The sequence below is a fragment of the Salvelinus namaycush genome, chromosome 13 (assembly GCF_016432855.1).
Source record: "Salvelinus namaycush isolate Seneca chromosome 13, SaNama_1.0, whole genome shotgun sequence".
In the NCBI taxonomy this organism is placed as follows: Eukaryota; Metazoa; Chordata; class Actinopteri; order Salmoniformes; family Salmonidae; genus Salvelinus; species Salvelinus namaycush.
Window position 1 is genome coordinate 39,592,210 of NC_052319.1, and position 14,373 is coordinate 39,606,582.

General features: G+C 42.6%; 1 protein-coding gene across 1 annotated transcript in view; it reads left to right on the forward strand.

Moving 5' to 3' along the window:
- Positions 1 to 14,063, forward strand: part of LOC120057998 (diacylglycerol kinase eta-like) — a 66,339-nt gene extending 52,276 nt beyond the window's left edge. The window contains 4 exon segments of the mRNA XM_039006483.1: positions 3,170 to 3,262; positions 3,745 to 3,864; positions 4,284 to 4,389; positions 14,011 to 14,063. Of these exon segments, the coding sequence (XP_038862411.1) occupies positions 3,170 to 3,262; positions 3,745 to 3,864; positions 4,284 to 4,389; positions 14,011 to 14,063 (372 nt within the window).
- Positions 14,064 to 14,373: the final 310 nt, after the last annotated feature.

A 14,373-nucleotide genomic window follows, 5' to 3' on the forward strand; every position in this document is an offset into this window, starting at 1 on the left:
GGAGTGATGTGAGGAGTGATATGAGGAGTGATATGAGGAGTGATATGAGGAGTGATATGAGGAGTAATGTGAGGAGTGATATGAGGAGTGATATGAGGAGTGATATGAGGAGTGATATGAGGAGTGATATGAGGAGTGATGTGAGGAGTGATGTGAGGAGTGATGTGAGGAGTGATGTGAGGAGTGATGTGAGGAGTGATATGAGGAGTGATATGAGGAGTAATGTCAGGAGTGATGTCAGGAGTCATATGAGGAGTGATGTCAGGAGTCATGTCAGAAGTGGTGTCAGGAGTAATGTCAGGAGTCATATGTGTCCCGTGTCCCGTGTCCCGTGTGGCTCAGTTGGTAGAGCATAGCGCTTGCAACGCCAGGGTTGTGGGTTCATTCCCCACGGGGGGACCAGGATGAATATGTATGAACTTTCCAATTTGTTAGTCGCTCTGGATAAGAGCGTCTGCTAAATGACTTAAATGTAAATGTAAAATGTAAATGTAAATATGAGGAGTGATGTCAGGAGTCATGTCAGAAGTGGTGTCAGGAGTAATGTCAGGAGTCATATGAGGAGTGATGTCAGGAGTCATATGAGGAGTGATGTGAGGAGTGATATGAGGAGTGATGTCAGGAGTCATGTCAGAAGTGGTGTCAGGAGTAATGTCAGGAGTCATATGAGGAGTGATGTGAGGAGTGATATGGGAAGTCATATGAGGAGTGATGTCAGGAGTCATTTGAGGAGTGATGTCAGGAGTGATATGAGGAGTAATGTCAGGAGTTATGTGAGGAGTGATATGAGGAGTGATATGAGGAGTGATATGAGGAGTAATGTCAGGAGTGATGTGAGGAGTGATGTGAGGAGTGATATGAGGAGTGATATGAGGAGTGATGTCAGGAGTGATGTGAGGAGTGATGTGAGGAGTGATGTCAGGAGTAATGTCAGGAGTCATATGAGGAGTGATGTCAGGAGTCATGTCAGAAGTGGTGTCAGGAGTAATGTCAGGAGTCATATGTGTCCCGTGTCCCGTGTCCCGTGTGGCTCAGTTGGTAGAGCATAGCGCTTGCAACGCCAGGGTTGTGGGTTCATTCCCCACGGGGGGACCAGGATGAATATGTATGAACTTTCCAATTTGTAAGTCGCTCTGGATAAGAGCGTCTGCTAAATGACTTAAATGTAAATGTAAAATGTAAATGTAAATATGAGGAGTGATGTCAGGAGTCATGTCAGAAGTGGTGTCAGGAGTCATATGAGGAGTGATGTCAGGAGTCATATGAGGAGTGATGTGAGGAGTGATATGAGGAGTGATGTCAGGAGTCATATGAGGAGTGATGTGAGGAGTCATATGAGGAGTGATGTCAGGAGTGATATGCAGAGTGATATGAGGAGTAATGTCAGGAGTCATATGAGGAGTGATGTCAGGAGTCATGTCAGGAGTGGTGTCAGGAGTAATGTCAGGAGTCATATGAGGAGTGATGTGAGGAGTGATATGGGAAGTCATATGAGGAGTAATGTGAGGAGTGATGTGAGGAGTGATGTCAGGAGTAATGTCAGGAGTCATATGAGGAGTGATGTCAGGAGTCATATGAGGAGTGATGTGAGGAGTGATATGGGAAGTCATATGAGGAGTGATGTCAGGAGTCATTTGAGGAGTGATGTGAGGAGTGATATGGGAAGTCATATGAGGAGTGATGTCAGGAGTCATTTGAGGAGTGATGTCAAGAGTGATGTCAGGAGTGATGTGAGGAGTGATGTGAGGAGTGATGTGAGGAGTCATATGAGGAGTGATGTGATGAGTGACGTGACGAGTGATGTGACGAGTGATATGAGGAGTCATATGAGGAGTCATATGAGGAGTGATGTGAGGAGTGATGTCAGGAGTGATGTCAGGAGTGATATGAGGAGTGATGTGAAGACTGTGTGTGACGTGAGGACTGTGTGTGACGTGAGGACTGTGTGTGATGTGAGGACTGTGTGATGTGAGGACTGTGTGTGATGTGAGGACTGTGTGATGTGAGGACTGTGTGATGTGAGGACTGTCTGTGATGTGAGGCCTGTGTAATGTGAGGACTGTGTGATGTGAGGACTGTGTGTGACGTGAGGACTGTGTGTGATGTGAGGACTGTGTGTGATGTGAGGACTGTGTGTGATGTGAGGACTGTGTGTGATGTGAGGACTGTGTGATGTGAGGACTGTCTGTGATGTGAGGACTGTGTGATGTGAGGACTGTCTGTGACGTGAGGACTGTGTGTGACGTGAGGACTGTGTGATGTGAGGACTGTGTGTGATGTGAGGACTGTGTGTGATGTGAGGACTGTGTGTGATGTGAGGACTGTGTGTGATGTGAGGACTGTGTGTGATGTGAGGACTGTCTGTGATGTGAGGACTGTCTGTGACGTGAGGACTGTCTGTGACGTGAGGACTGTGTGTGACGTGAGGACTGTGTGATGTGAGGACTGTCTGTGATGTGAGGACTGTCTGTGATGTGAGGACTGTGTGATGTGAGGACTGTCTGTGATGTCAGGACTGTGTGATGTGAGGACTGTCTGTGATGTGAGGACTGTGTGATGTGAGGACTGTGTGACGTGAGGACTGTGTGACGTGAGGACTGTGTGACGTGAGGACTGTGTGATGTGAGGACTGTCTGTGATGTGAGGACTGTGTGTGACGTGAGGACTGTGTGATGTGAGGACTGTGTGTGACGTGAGGACTGTGTGATGTGAGGACTGTCTGTGATGTGAGGACTGTCTGTGATGTGAGGACTGTGTGATGTGAGGACTGTGTGATGTGAGGACTGTGTGTGACGTGAGGACTGTGTGTGACGTGAGGACTGTGTGTGACGTGAGGACTGTGTGTGATGTGAGGACTGTCTGTGATGTGAGGACTGTGTGTGATGTGAGGACTGTGTGTGACGTGAGGACTGTGTGACGTGAGGACTGTGTGACGTGAGGACTGTGTGTGATGTGAGGACTGTGTGTGACGTGAGGACTGTGTGACGTGAGGACTGTGTGTGATGTGAGGACTGTGTGATGTGAGGACTGTATGTGACGTGAGGACTGTGTGTGACGTGAGGACTGTGTGATGTGAGGACTGTGTGTGATGTGAGGACTGTGTGATGTGAGGACTGTCTGTGATTCCAGCTGTCTAATATCGAGTTTGTTTGTATTGCCTTGAACACAGAGTATGGCCAGGAACACTGCTATAGAAGTAGCCAGTAATGTGAAGGCTTTACACAACGAGACTGAATCCCTTCTGGTGGGACGAGTATCACTGGTGAGTTACAATCTAGGAGGCTAAGCAACGTCTATGATCAGATTAGCATTTCCGTATCGTAACAATAACCATTAGGAGGGAAAATCAAGACTGACCTTAGATCAGCGTCTCAGGGCAACCTCATCTTACTCACATTCTCTGTAGAGAATATGTGTTTATCTCCTTCATACCAACTCCTGTGTGTTTGTGTGTGCGTGGGTGTGTCAATGTGTCTGTGCGCGTGCACGTGTGTGTGTGTGTGTCAATGTGTCTGTGCACGCGCGCGCGCGCGCGTGTGTGTGTGTGTCAATGTGTCTGTGCGCGTGTGTGTGTATGTGTGTGTGTGTGTGTGTGTGTGTATGTATGTGTGTGTGTATGTATGTATGTATGTATGTATGTATGTATGTATGTATGTATGTATGTATGTATGTATGTATGTATGTATGTATGTATGTATGTGTGTGTGTGTGTGTGTGTGTGTGTGTGTGTGTGTCCATCCACAGCAACTGGAACCCTCAGATGAAGAGTCTTTATCCAGTGCTCTGCAGAGTGTGGAGATGGAGCTAGGCAAACTAGTAGATATTCCCTGGTTATACCATATACTGCAGCCTAATGAAGATGAGGTGAGATTATACATACTAGTAGATATTCCCTGTTTAAACCCTATTTAGGGCTCCTGAGTGGCGCAGCGGTCTAAGGCACTGCATCTCAGTGCTAGAGGCGTTTCTACAGACCCTGGTTTGGTTCCAGGTTGTATCACAACCGGCCGTGATTGGAAGTCCCATAGGGCAGCACACAATTGGCCCAGTGTCGTCCGGGTTTGGCCGGTGTAGGCCGTCATTCTAAATAAGAATTTGTTCTTAACTGACTTGCCTAGTTAAATAAAGGTTTAATAAATAAAATGTAAACACCGCAGCCTATTGAAGATGCGTTTAGATGATACACACTAGTATATATTCCCTGGTTATACCATATACTGCAACCTATTGAAGATGAGGTGAGATTACACACACTTCTAATCCTACACCTGTGTCCCTCTCAGGACCCCTCGTTAGAGTATGGCAAGAGCAACAGTCGTAGCAGCATGTTCAGAATCGTGCCAAAGTTCAAGAAGGAGAAAGCTACCAAGAAGACCAACCCTCAGTCAGGTAAGTCTTTGTCTTTTTTGTCTCTCTCCACAGGCTACAGATATACAGTAAAAGGTCCTATCTAGAACCTGAAAGGGTTATTCGGCTGTCCCCAGAGGATCACTTTTTAAATAGCCATTTTTGGTTCCAGGTAGAACCCTTTTGGATTTCAGGTAGAACCCTTCCACAGAGAGTTCTACATGGAACCCAAAAGGATTCTATCTGGAATCAAGAGGTTTACCCGATTGGGACAGCCGAGGAACCCTTTTGGAACCCTTTATTCTAAGAGTGTACGCACCACGTACAGAGTTGTATACTTTTAACTTATAGCTAAGATACTTTAAGGTATCTATGTGGCCTACATTTTGTGGTTGTAATGCATTATAACCACCCAGTGTGGTGTCAGGGATTGTCTCTGTGATTTCCGTCTGCCCTGGTCCTCAGTCTGACCCATCCATCCAAGAGCACCCCTCTTACTTCTGTTCATGGTCTCATCCACCTGTTTACACATGTACAGCAGTCACAAACCAAGGCCAAAGACAAGGGGGGGGGGGGGGCTGGACGCAGGGCCAAAAACCCAGGTGTTGCCCAGAGAAAGAAAATTCCTGTTTTAGAACACCATTTCTCCTTCATGACGACTGATACAACAGAACATTGCCTACATTTGTTTATGAATATTACTACCATTGAACATGAAAAAAGCTATTGTATTACTGTGTTTATGAATATTACTGCCAATTGAACACGAAAAAGCTATTTTTTGACTGTATGTTTATAAATATTACTACCAATTGAACATGAAAAGAAGCCATTTTTATTGTATGCTGTAGCTGCACTCTTCAATCTAGATTAGAATACAGAATGCAGGTCGTCTCAGAAATGACTTTTGGTCATTGTTTTGGGGCGAAATAAGAGCCCATATGCATACAAATAGAACGCCAGGGGTTGGCCGGTCTTCTGCTTCAGGACCCCGTCTGATTGGTTGGGAGTGTTAATCCCGCCCACAGTGAGGCAGGGATTGGGTGGGGCGTTCCATCAGGTTGCACAGGCTTCCGCCATCCTTCTCCCTCCTACTTCCTGTACGTCTGTGTTCTGATTGGTGGATAACCTGCATGCCGTCAGCCTCTGTGGAAGGCCATTGGCCACAGCCGTTTCCGACCAACCAACCTCCAACATCTATGCTAACCCCTCCTCTTTTCCGCCAGCCGCTGCCGCCTCTCTTCCCTCTCTCCCTTCCTTTCTTCCTCTACCTCTCCTCCTCTTCCTGTCTTCCCTTCCCTCTATTGGGATTTCCTCTCTCTGATTGTGTGTGTGTATACATGTGGATGTGTGTGTGTGTGGGAGAGAGGGTCTCAGACACTGAGCGAGCACCTTCTTGCTCTGTGTACTGCCTATGTGTGTAGTGGAGAGATGGGGTACAGAGGAGGTAGGAGTCTGGCTGGAGCAGCTCAGTCTGGGAGAGTACAGAGATACCTTCACACGCCATGACATCAGAGGCTCTGAACTGCTGCACCTGGAGAGGAGGGACCTGAAGGTATACACACACGCACACACAAACGTAACACACACACTAAAACATACACACATACACGTGCACACACACACCCACACTGTTATTTCATCTATCACCAGATCAACTCTCTTTCTCTCTGTTTCTCTCCATCTCTTTCTCTCTGGTTCTCTCCATCTCTTTCTCTCCATCTCTTTCTCTCTGTTTCTCTCCATCTCTTTCTCTCTGGTTCTGTTGGTCGTTAGCTGTCTTCCTGTTTGCTACTCTGTGCTGCACTGCTCTGCTTGGCTTCCTCTGTGTGTGAGAGTGTTGCTTACCTACCGCAGGAGACTGGCTGTAACTCACTAACCCCTCAGTCTTCACTGGTACTATGTGTGAACTTGGAATGGGACAGACCGGTGGAAATGTGGTAGGGTTGGATGAGCGCTGGTGTAGAGGAGGCAGGGCTAGGGGAGTGGGACTGCTCAGGAAGGTTGGGAGAGGGAGGGTTGGAGCTGGGGTTAGGTTGGTACCACAGACCGAGACAAGAAGCTGTTTTAGGTCAGAGCAATATAGAGACGCTGTTCACGGACAGAGCACAACATCTCCCAGTAATGCTGACCCCAGGGGTGTGAGTGGACATGCCCTTTGGAGTGCTGCTGAACATGGGTGGCATTTACTTGGACTTATAGGAGAAAGATGTTCAATGTTGACTCCACTCTGAGAAAATACCTCAGCGAGAAACAAGAGGTGTATTAATTAGTCAGATGCCGTTTGCATAACATCTTGTCTGTGACACAACATTTTGCTACTGAAACCATTTAATGTTTACGCTAAATCAAAGAAAATCTTATTTTATTGGTCGTATACACATATTTAGCAGATGCTATTGTGGGTGTAGCGAAATGCTTGTATTGCTAGTTCCAACAGTGCAGTAATATCTAACAATACACAACAGTAGTCTAAAAAAGTTATCAAAAATTAAACAGACAGGGAAGGACATAGATGAATTTGTCCAATAGAAACTCTCGTTTTTGTTGCAAAATGTTTTCTGTTTGAAGTAAACTGTTTTGCAACGGATTCCGACTAATGATACACTCCCCGGGATATCCCATACCTCATTACCCCCATAACCTCCTTACAGATGACGGAGTCATTTAGACTGTTCTATTTCACATTGTTTATCAGAGTTTCATGTGCCATTTATCCTAATGGATCTGAGCGGATTACTTTTTTGACAATAGACAATAATAGTTTTGCACTCATCCTTACGAGCGACTTGCCTAACATACCTTGGACTGTGCCAGTGTTTCTCTGTCTGTGTCCCCTCATTCCAAATCTGTCCCCTCCATTTCTATGACAAAACCACCATTATCTGTCGAAAAAACATAATTGGAAGTAAATTTTTTTATCCTAAACGCTATTACATAATTATAATTGATCCTTTTTAGAAACATGGTAACACTTTATGTAACACTTACAGTTACAATGCATTGTGATGCAGTTATAATGAATTGTAAGACTTGTCATATGCATGTAAGAGGAGCTTATAATGTTTATTTTAGTCTGTACATTTTTTTTTGCAGCATAGAAGTATTAAGTAAGGGATAAACGCAGACGTTCTGTACATTACCTTGGAAATAATGAACTACGCACCATTGCAGGGTTCATTTTTCCAAGGTAATGTACAGAACGGCGGCTTTTATCCCGCTTATACCACAGTTGACAAAGAAAACAATATGAAAGCACACATTTACTGGTGTAAATACTTTTTTTTGGTTGATATTTAAATCGTTTAGTTCAATATTTATGGACGTGAGCCAGTCATTCATTCTTTATGTTCCGTTGCCATGATCAGCGGCAACATTCTTATCCCTTGCTTGCTGCTAGCAAGCTAGCCAACTAGCTAATACTACACATTCATAACATCAAAGTTTATTCCGTTGCGTTTGTTTAAACTGTTTATCCTGCTTATACCACAGTTGCCAAAGAAAACAATACTATAAGCACACATTTACCAGTAGAAATAAAACATTTTTGTTGATATTTACAACGATCTCTTGCTTGTTAGCTAGTCAGCTAGCTACTGCTAACACCGCCATGACCTCTGCAGCCAGAATAACAGCAAAGTAGCTGTTTTCTATTGACATTCATTAGAACACATCCATAATAATGAGCTGATAATGCCCGATTTTGCCTGGCATAGCTAGAAAGTTTGCCTTCTCATCAGGACACCCGACAATGTTCATTACGAGGAGATCGCATTGCATATCAAACACTAGGCTAGAAGCTAGCTAAATAGTTTGTTGCTAGCAAACCTGCCAATATGACATCCTAATTCAAAAACACTAGTTGCTTAAACAGCTGGTCAAACTAGAAACGTGGGAGGATTTGACAGCATAGCACCACCTGTGTCATGGCTGCAACAGTAGGGACCAGAGAAATTAATGTTCATCACTCACCACGTTAGGTCATCAGATGCTCCAAAAAAATATGTCTCTACAAAAATGAATCAATGCTAGCTAGCTAAGTTTTTTCCTTGTTTACAACATATACAATTTAATTTTGTGTGGTTGTTGGTTTAGCTTTCTGTAACGTTGTAGCAAGTACAGTCTGCATTGTGTCTTGAATGCAAGGTGTCCCGATATATTTTCCAACTCTCCCGTTATCTGGTTTAATGTCCATTCTAGAATGCCCTTCTAACCAATCAGAAACAAGTATTCAACAATGCTGTAGTATAAACATATTATAATCCTTATTAGAATACATTATGAGGGCCTCTACACTTCCAAAACAAGTTATAAAGCATACTGTTTGGCTTTAAGTAAAGTGTTACCAAACTATCACACAGAAAATGACCACGGGATCATAAACACAAACCATGTCAGCTGCATGCTGTTCAGAAGTGTACTCCACGTTTGAATATTTGCTATGCTAATTGAAGGTAGGTACAGCACAACACAACATGTCTGTTCGCACTGTCTGTTTTGTCATTGACCAGAAGATATTGTTTATACAGTAAATGACCTGTAGTTTTTCATTATTTGGAAGCTCTTAGGTGAAGCTGCCTTTAAAACCCCCAAATGTCGATGTCCTCACCCCCACGGAAGATTAATTAGCATCATAAAAAAATGTACATGCACATTTGTAAATTTAATCTAGATATATCTGTTTTTGAAATGGATGCGTCTCATTCCACCACACTTCTGCATCTGCGGTGAAAGGTGACAGAGCTAGAGCGCTGTTTGTCAGACCATGAGACATCCCAAAATTCGGTCTTCTCACAAAATCATCTGTAGCGCCTGAATGGTTTGGTCTAGCAGCTATTAGGACCCCTCTATGGAAAGATGATACTCTCACAAGTGGCAGGAGACTCGTCTGAAGTTGGTAAAGCCGATCTGCCAACGAGCATGTACACTACCGTTCAAAAGTTTGGAGTCACTTAGAAATGTCCTTGTTTTCCAAGAAAACATACATGAAATTTGTTGCAAAAGGAATAGGAAATATAGGCAAGATGTTGACAAGGTTAATGAAAAAATAATGATTTAAAAAAGATATATAATTCTGTCCTTCAAACTTTGCTTTCTTCAAAGAATCCTCCATTTGCAACAATTACAGCCTTGCAGACCTTTGCCATTCTAGTTGTAAATTTCAGGAAATCTGAAGAGATTTCACCCCATGCTTCCTGAAGCACCTCCCACAAGTTGGATTGGCTTGATGGGCACTTCTTATGTACCATATGGTCAAGCTGCTCCCGCAACAGCTCAATAGGGTTGAGATCCGGTGACTGTGCTGGCCACTCCATTATAGACAGAATACCAGCTGACTGCTTCTTCCCTAAATAGTTCTTGCATAGTTTGGAGCTGTGCTTTGGGTCATTATCCTGTTGTAGGAGGACATTGGCTCCAATTAAGCGCCATCCACAGGGCATGGTGTTGCAAAATGGAGTGACAGCCTTCCTTCTTCAAGATCCCCTCAAGACCACCACCAAAAAAATTGATTTTTTGGGGAGTTGTATCATTTGAATTACACAACATACATACCACTTTGAAGATTAATTGTGAAACAAAACTATTCACCCCCTCAAAATCAATACTTTGTAGAGCCACCTTTTGCAGCAATTACAGCTGCAAGTCTCTTGGGGTATGTCTCTATAAGCTTGGCACATCTAGCCACTGGGATCTTTTCCCATTCTTAAAGGCAAAACTGCTCCAGATCCTTCAAGTTGGATGGGTTCTGTTGGTGTACAGCAATCTTTAAGTCATACCACAGATTCTCAATGTGTCTGGGCTTTGATTAGGCCATTCCAAGACATTGAAATGTTTCCCCTTAAACCACTCAAGTGTTAATTTAGCAGTATGCTTAGGGTCATTGTCCTGATGGAAGTTTAACCTTTGTCCCAGTCTCAATTCTCTGGTAGACTGAAATATGTTTCCCTCAAGAATGTCCTTGTATTTAGCGCCATCCATCATTCCTTCAATTCTGACCAGTGTCCCATTCCCTGCTGATGAAAAACATCCCCACAGCATGATGCTGCCACTACCATGCTTCACTGTGGGGATGGTATTCTCGGGGTGATGAGAGTGGTGTTGGGTTTGCGCCAGACATAGCGTTTTCCTTGACAGCCAAAAAGCTCAATTTTAGTCTCATCTGACCAGAGTACCTTCTTCCATATATTTGGGGAGTCTCCCACATGCTTTTTGGCGAACACCAAACATGTTTGCTTATTTTTTTCTTTAAGCAATGGCTTTTTGCTGGCCACTCTTCTGTAAAGCCCAGCTCCATGGACTGTACCTCTTAAAGTGGTCCTATGGACAGATACTCCAATCTCCGCTGTGGAGCTTTGCAGCTCCTTCAGGGTTATCTGGGGTGTCAAGTAGCCTGGTGGCATTTCGCTACACAAGCATTTCGCTACACTCGCATTTACATCAGCTAATCATGTGTATGTGACCAAAAAAATTTGATTTGATTCAGTGGTTAGAGGTTGGACTAGTAACCGAAAGGTTGCAAGATCGAATACCCGAGCTGACATGGTAAAAATCTGTCATTCTACTCCTGAACAAGGCAGTTAACTCAGTGTTCCTAGGCCGTCATTGAAAATAAGAATTTGTTCTTAACTGACTTGCCTAGTTAAATGAACCTGTCTGGCTCTGGCGTTCCGCCAGCGGAACTCCTCCCACATTCCACTGAAAAGTCAGAGCGCGAAATTCAAAATAGATTTTTTAGAAATATTTAACTTTCACACATTAACAAGTCCAATACAGTAAATGAAAGATACACATCTTGTGAATCCAGTCAACATGTCCGATTTTTAAAATGTTTTACAGCGAAAACACCACATATATTTATGTTAGCTCACCACCAAATACAAAAAAGGACAGACATTTTTCACAGCACAGGTAGCATGCACAAAGCTAACCTAACTAACCAAGAACCAACCAAACTAACCAACAAACAACTTCATCAGATGACAGTCTTATAACATGTTATTCAATAAATCTATGTTTTGTTCGAAAAATATGCATATTTCAGGTATAAATCATAGTTTACATTGCAGCTACAATCAGAAATTGCACCGAAAGCAGACAGAATAATTAGACACCAACGTCAAATACCTAAATACTCATCATAAAACATTTATGAAAAATCGATGGTGTACAGCAAATTAAAGACAAACATCTTGTGAATCCAGCCAATATTTCCGATTTTTTAAGTGTTTTACAGCGAAAACACAATATAGCATTATATTAGCTTACTACAATAGCCTACCACACTACCGCATTCATTCATCAAGGCACGTTAGCGATAGCAATAGGCACGTTAGCGATAGCGAATAAACCAGCAAGATATATAATTTTGACTAACCTTGATAAGCTTCATCAGATGACAGTCCTATAACATCAGGTTATACATACACTTATGTTTTGTTCGAAAATGTGCATATTTAGAGCTGATATCAGTGGTTATACATTGTGCTAACGTTGTGCTAACGTAGCATCTTTTTCCCACAACGTCCGGATATTTTTCGGACACTTTTTCTGACACACATATTCTGACCAAATTACTATTCATAAACATAACTAAAAAATACATGTTGTATAGGAAATGATAGATACACTAGTTCTTAATGCAATCGCCGTGTTAGAATTCTAAAAATAACTTCATTACGACATCCAGCTTAGGTATAGCGAGAGAGTACCCAAAAGCTGGGCGCAAACGACTAGTTCACATGTACGACAGATATATGAAATAACATCATAGAATGGGTCCTACTTTTGCTGATCTTCCATCAGAATGTTGTACAAGGGGTCCTTTGTCGGGAACAATCGTTGTTTGGTTTTAGAACGGCCTTTTTCCCTCTCGGTTTAGCAAGCACACTTGCCAAGTGGCACGAATCTCTCCATCGTCAACAAACGGAAGAGAACGGAACACGGCAAAACTCCCGAAAAAATTTCAATAATCTGATTAAACTATATTGAAAGAACATACTTTACGATGATATTGTCACATGTATCAAATAAAATCAAAGCCGGAGATATTAGTCGTCCATAACGTCAGCTTATCAGAAGGCAAATCCAGGTCCCTCCTCGCGCTCTCCAGAAAACAGGAAACTGGTGACACGTCATGCCAAGAGCTATGATTCGAGTCCAGATCAAGTTACACACTCAATTTCTTCTCTCACTGCTTGTCGACATCTAGTGGAAGACGTATGAAGTGCATCTAAACTAATAAATATCAAGGACTTTAATAGGCAGCCCCTAGAAGAGTGCATCGATTTCAGATTTTCCACTTCCTGTCAGGAAGTTTGCTGCAAAAGGAGTTCTGTTTTACTCACAGATATAATTCAAACGGTTTTAGAAACTAGAGAGTGTTTTCTATCCAATAGTAATAATAATATGCATATTGTACGAGCAAGAATTGAGTACGAGGCCGTTTAAATTGTGCACGATTTTCCCCCAAAGTGAAAACAGCGCCCTCTGTCCTCAATTTAAGGTAAAATAAAAAAACAAATAGATATCTTTGGTCTCTTTTTTGCCTCTCTGATAATGCCCTCCTTGCCTGGTCCGTGAGTTTTGGTGGGCGGCCCTCTCTTGGCAGGTTTGCTGTGGTGCCATATTCTTTCCATTTTTTAATAATGGATTTAATTGTGCTCCGTGGGATGTTCAAAGTTTCTGATATTTTTTTATAACTCAACCCTGATCTGTACTTTTCCACAACTCTGTCCCTGACCTGTTTGGAGAACTCCTTGGTCTTCATGGTGCCACTTGCTTGGTGGTGCCCCTTGCTTAGTGGTGTTGCAGACTCTGTTGCCTTACAGAACAAGTGTATATGTACTGAGATCATGTGACAGATCATGTGACACTTAGATTGCACACAGGTGGACTTTATTTAACTAATTATGTGACTTCTGAAGGTAATTGGTTGCACCAGATCTTATTTAGGGGCTTCATAGCAAAGGGGGTGAATACATATGCACACACCAATTTTCCACCTTTTATTTTTTCGATTTTTTTTATCAAGTCATTTTTAAAATGTCACTTCACCAATTTGGACTATTTTCTGTATGTCCATTACACAAAATCCAAATATATATCTATTTATATTACAGGTTGTAATGCAACAAAATAGGAAAAACCCCAAGGGGGATGAATACTTTTGCAAGGCCCTGTATGGGGTTAAATACATGTAAAATATGTATATAACAAATGATCTTTCTTATATCTCTCAGATATGGGAGAGACACTTCAGAACAAACTTCCTTTTGGTATTTTTTGGGGACTATCTGTTGTTCCATGCATTTGTATGAGATATTAGCAGTAAGACCCCAACACATTTTTAAGACCCCAAAACATAAATATTTTTGGGATTCTTCAACGTGTCTTAAAATCATTAATGAAATACCTAATGATCCTTGGTATGACCCCCCTCCCCCGGCTTAGACAGGGCGTAAGAGAGCAAAATAAGTGTTGCATTACAGGGTGAGCAAGATTTAAAACAAAATAGTACCAAATAAAAGACAATACAATGTAAAAACCATAAAACAGATATAGCATAGTGATTTAAAAAGGAAGCTATAAAATAAAATGATTTCCATTAAATAAATAAACTATTAGGAGAATCAATGTTCTTAAGATGTTATCTGCTCTCCACAGGATCTGGGGATATCGAAAGTGGGTCATATGAAGAGAATTCTCCAGGGAACTAAGGACCTGGCCAAGACCGCCATGGTTGACCTCTAACCCAGAAGTAGTTGGTGCCAGAGTGGAAGTGCCCTTCCACCACAGAGGAAGAGTTTTGGAGCTCCGCAGGGAGAGCTGAACGCCTGGCATCTTGGGGTGGATGGATGGATTTGATCCTTTGATGGATTTAAGAAAGCTGTTGGTGAGAAATTGTCGAACGGGAATGTTTTAGTGAGGCTGTGTTTGGTGCCAAAATAGAAGATGGCAATCTACAGTTGTTGACAGTTCAAAGAAGGAAGCCATGGTTTTTCACAAAAAAAAATGCTAATTTTCTCT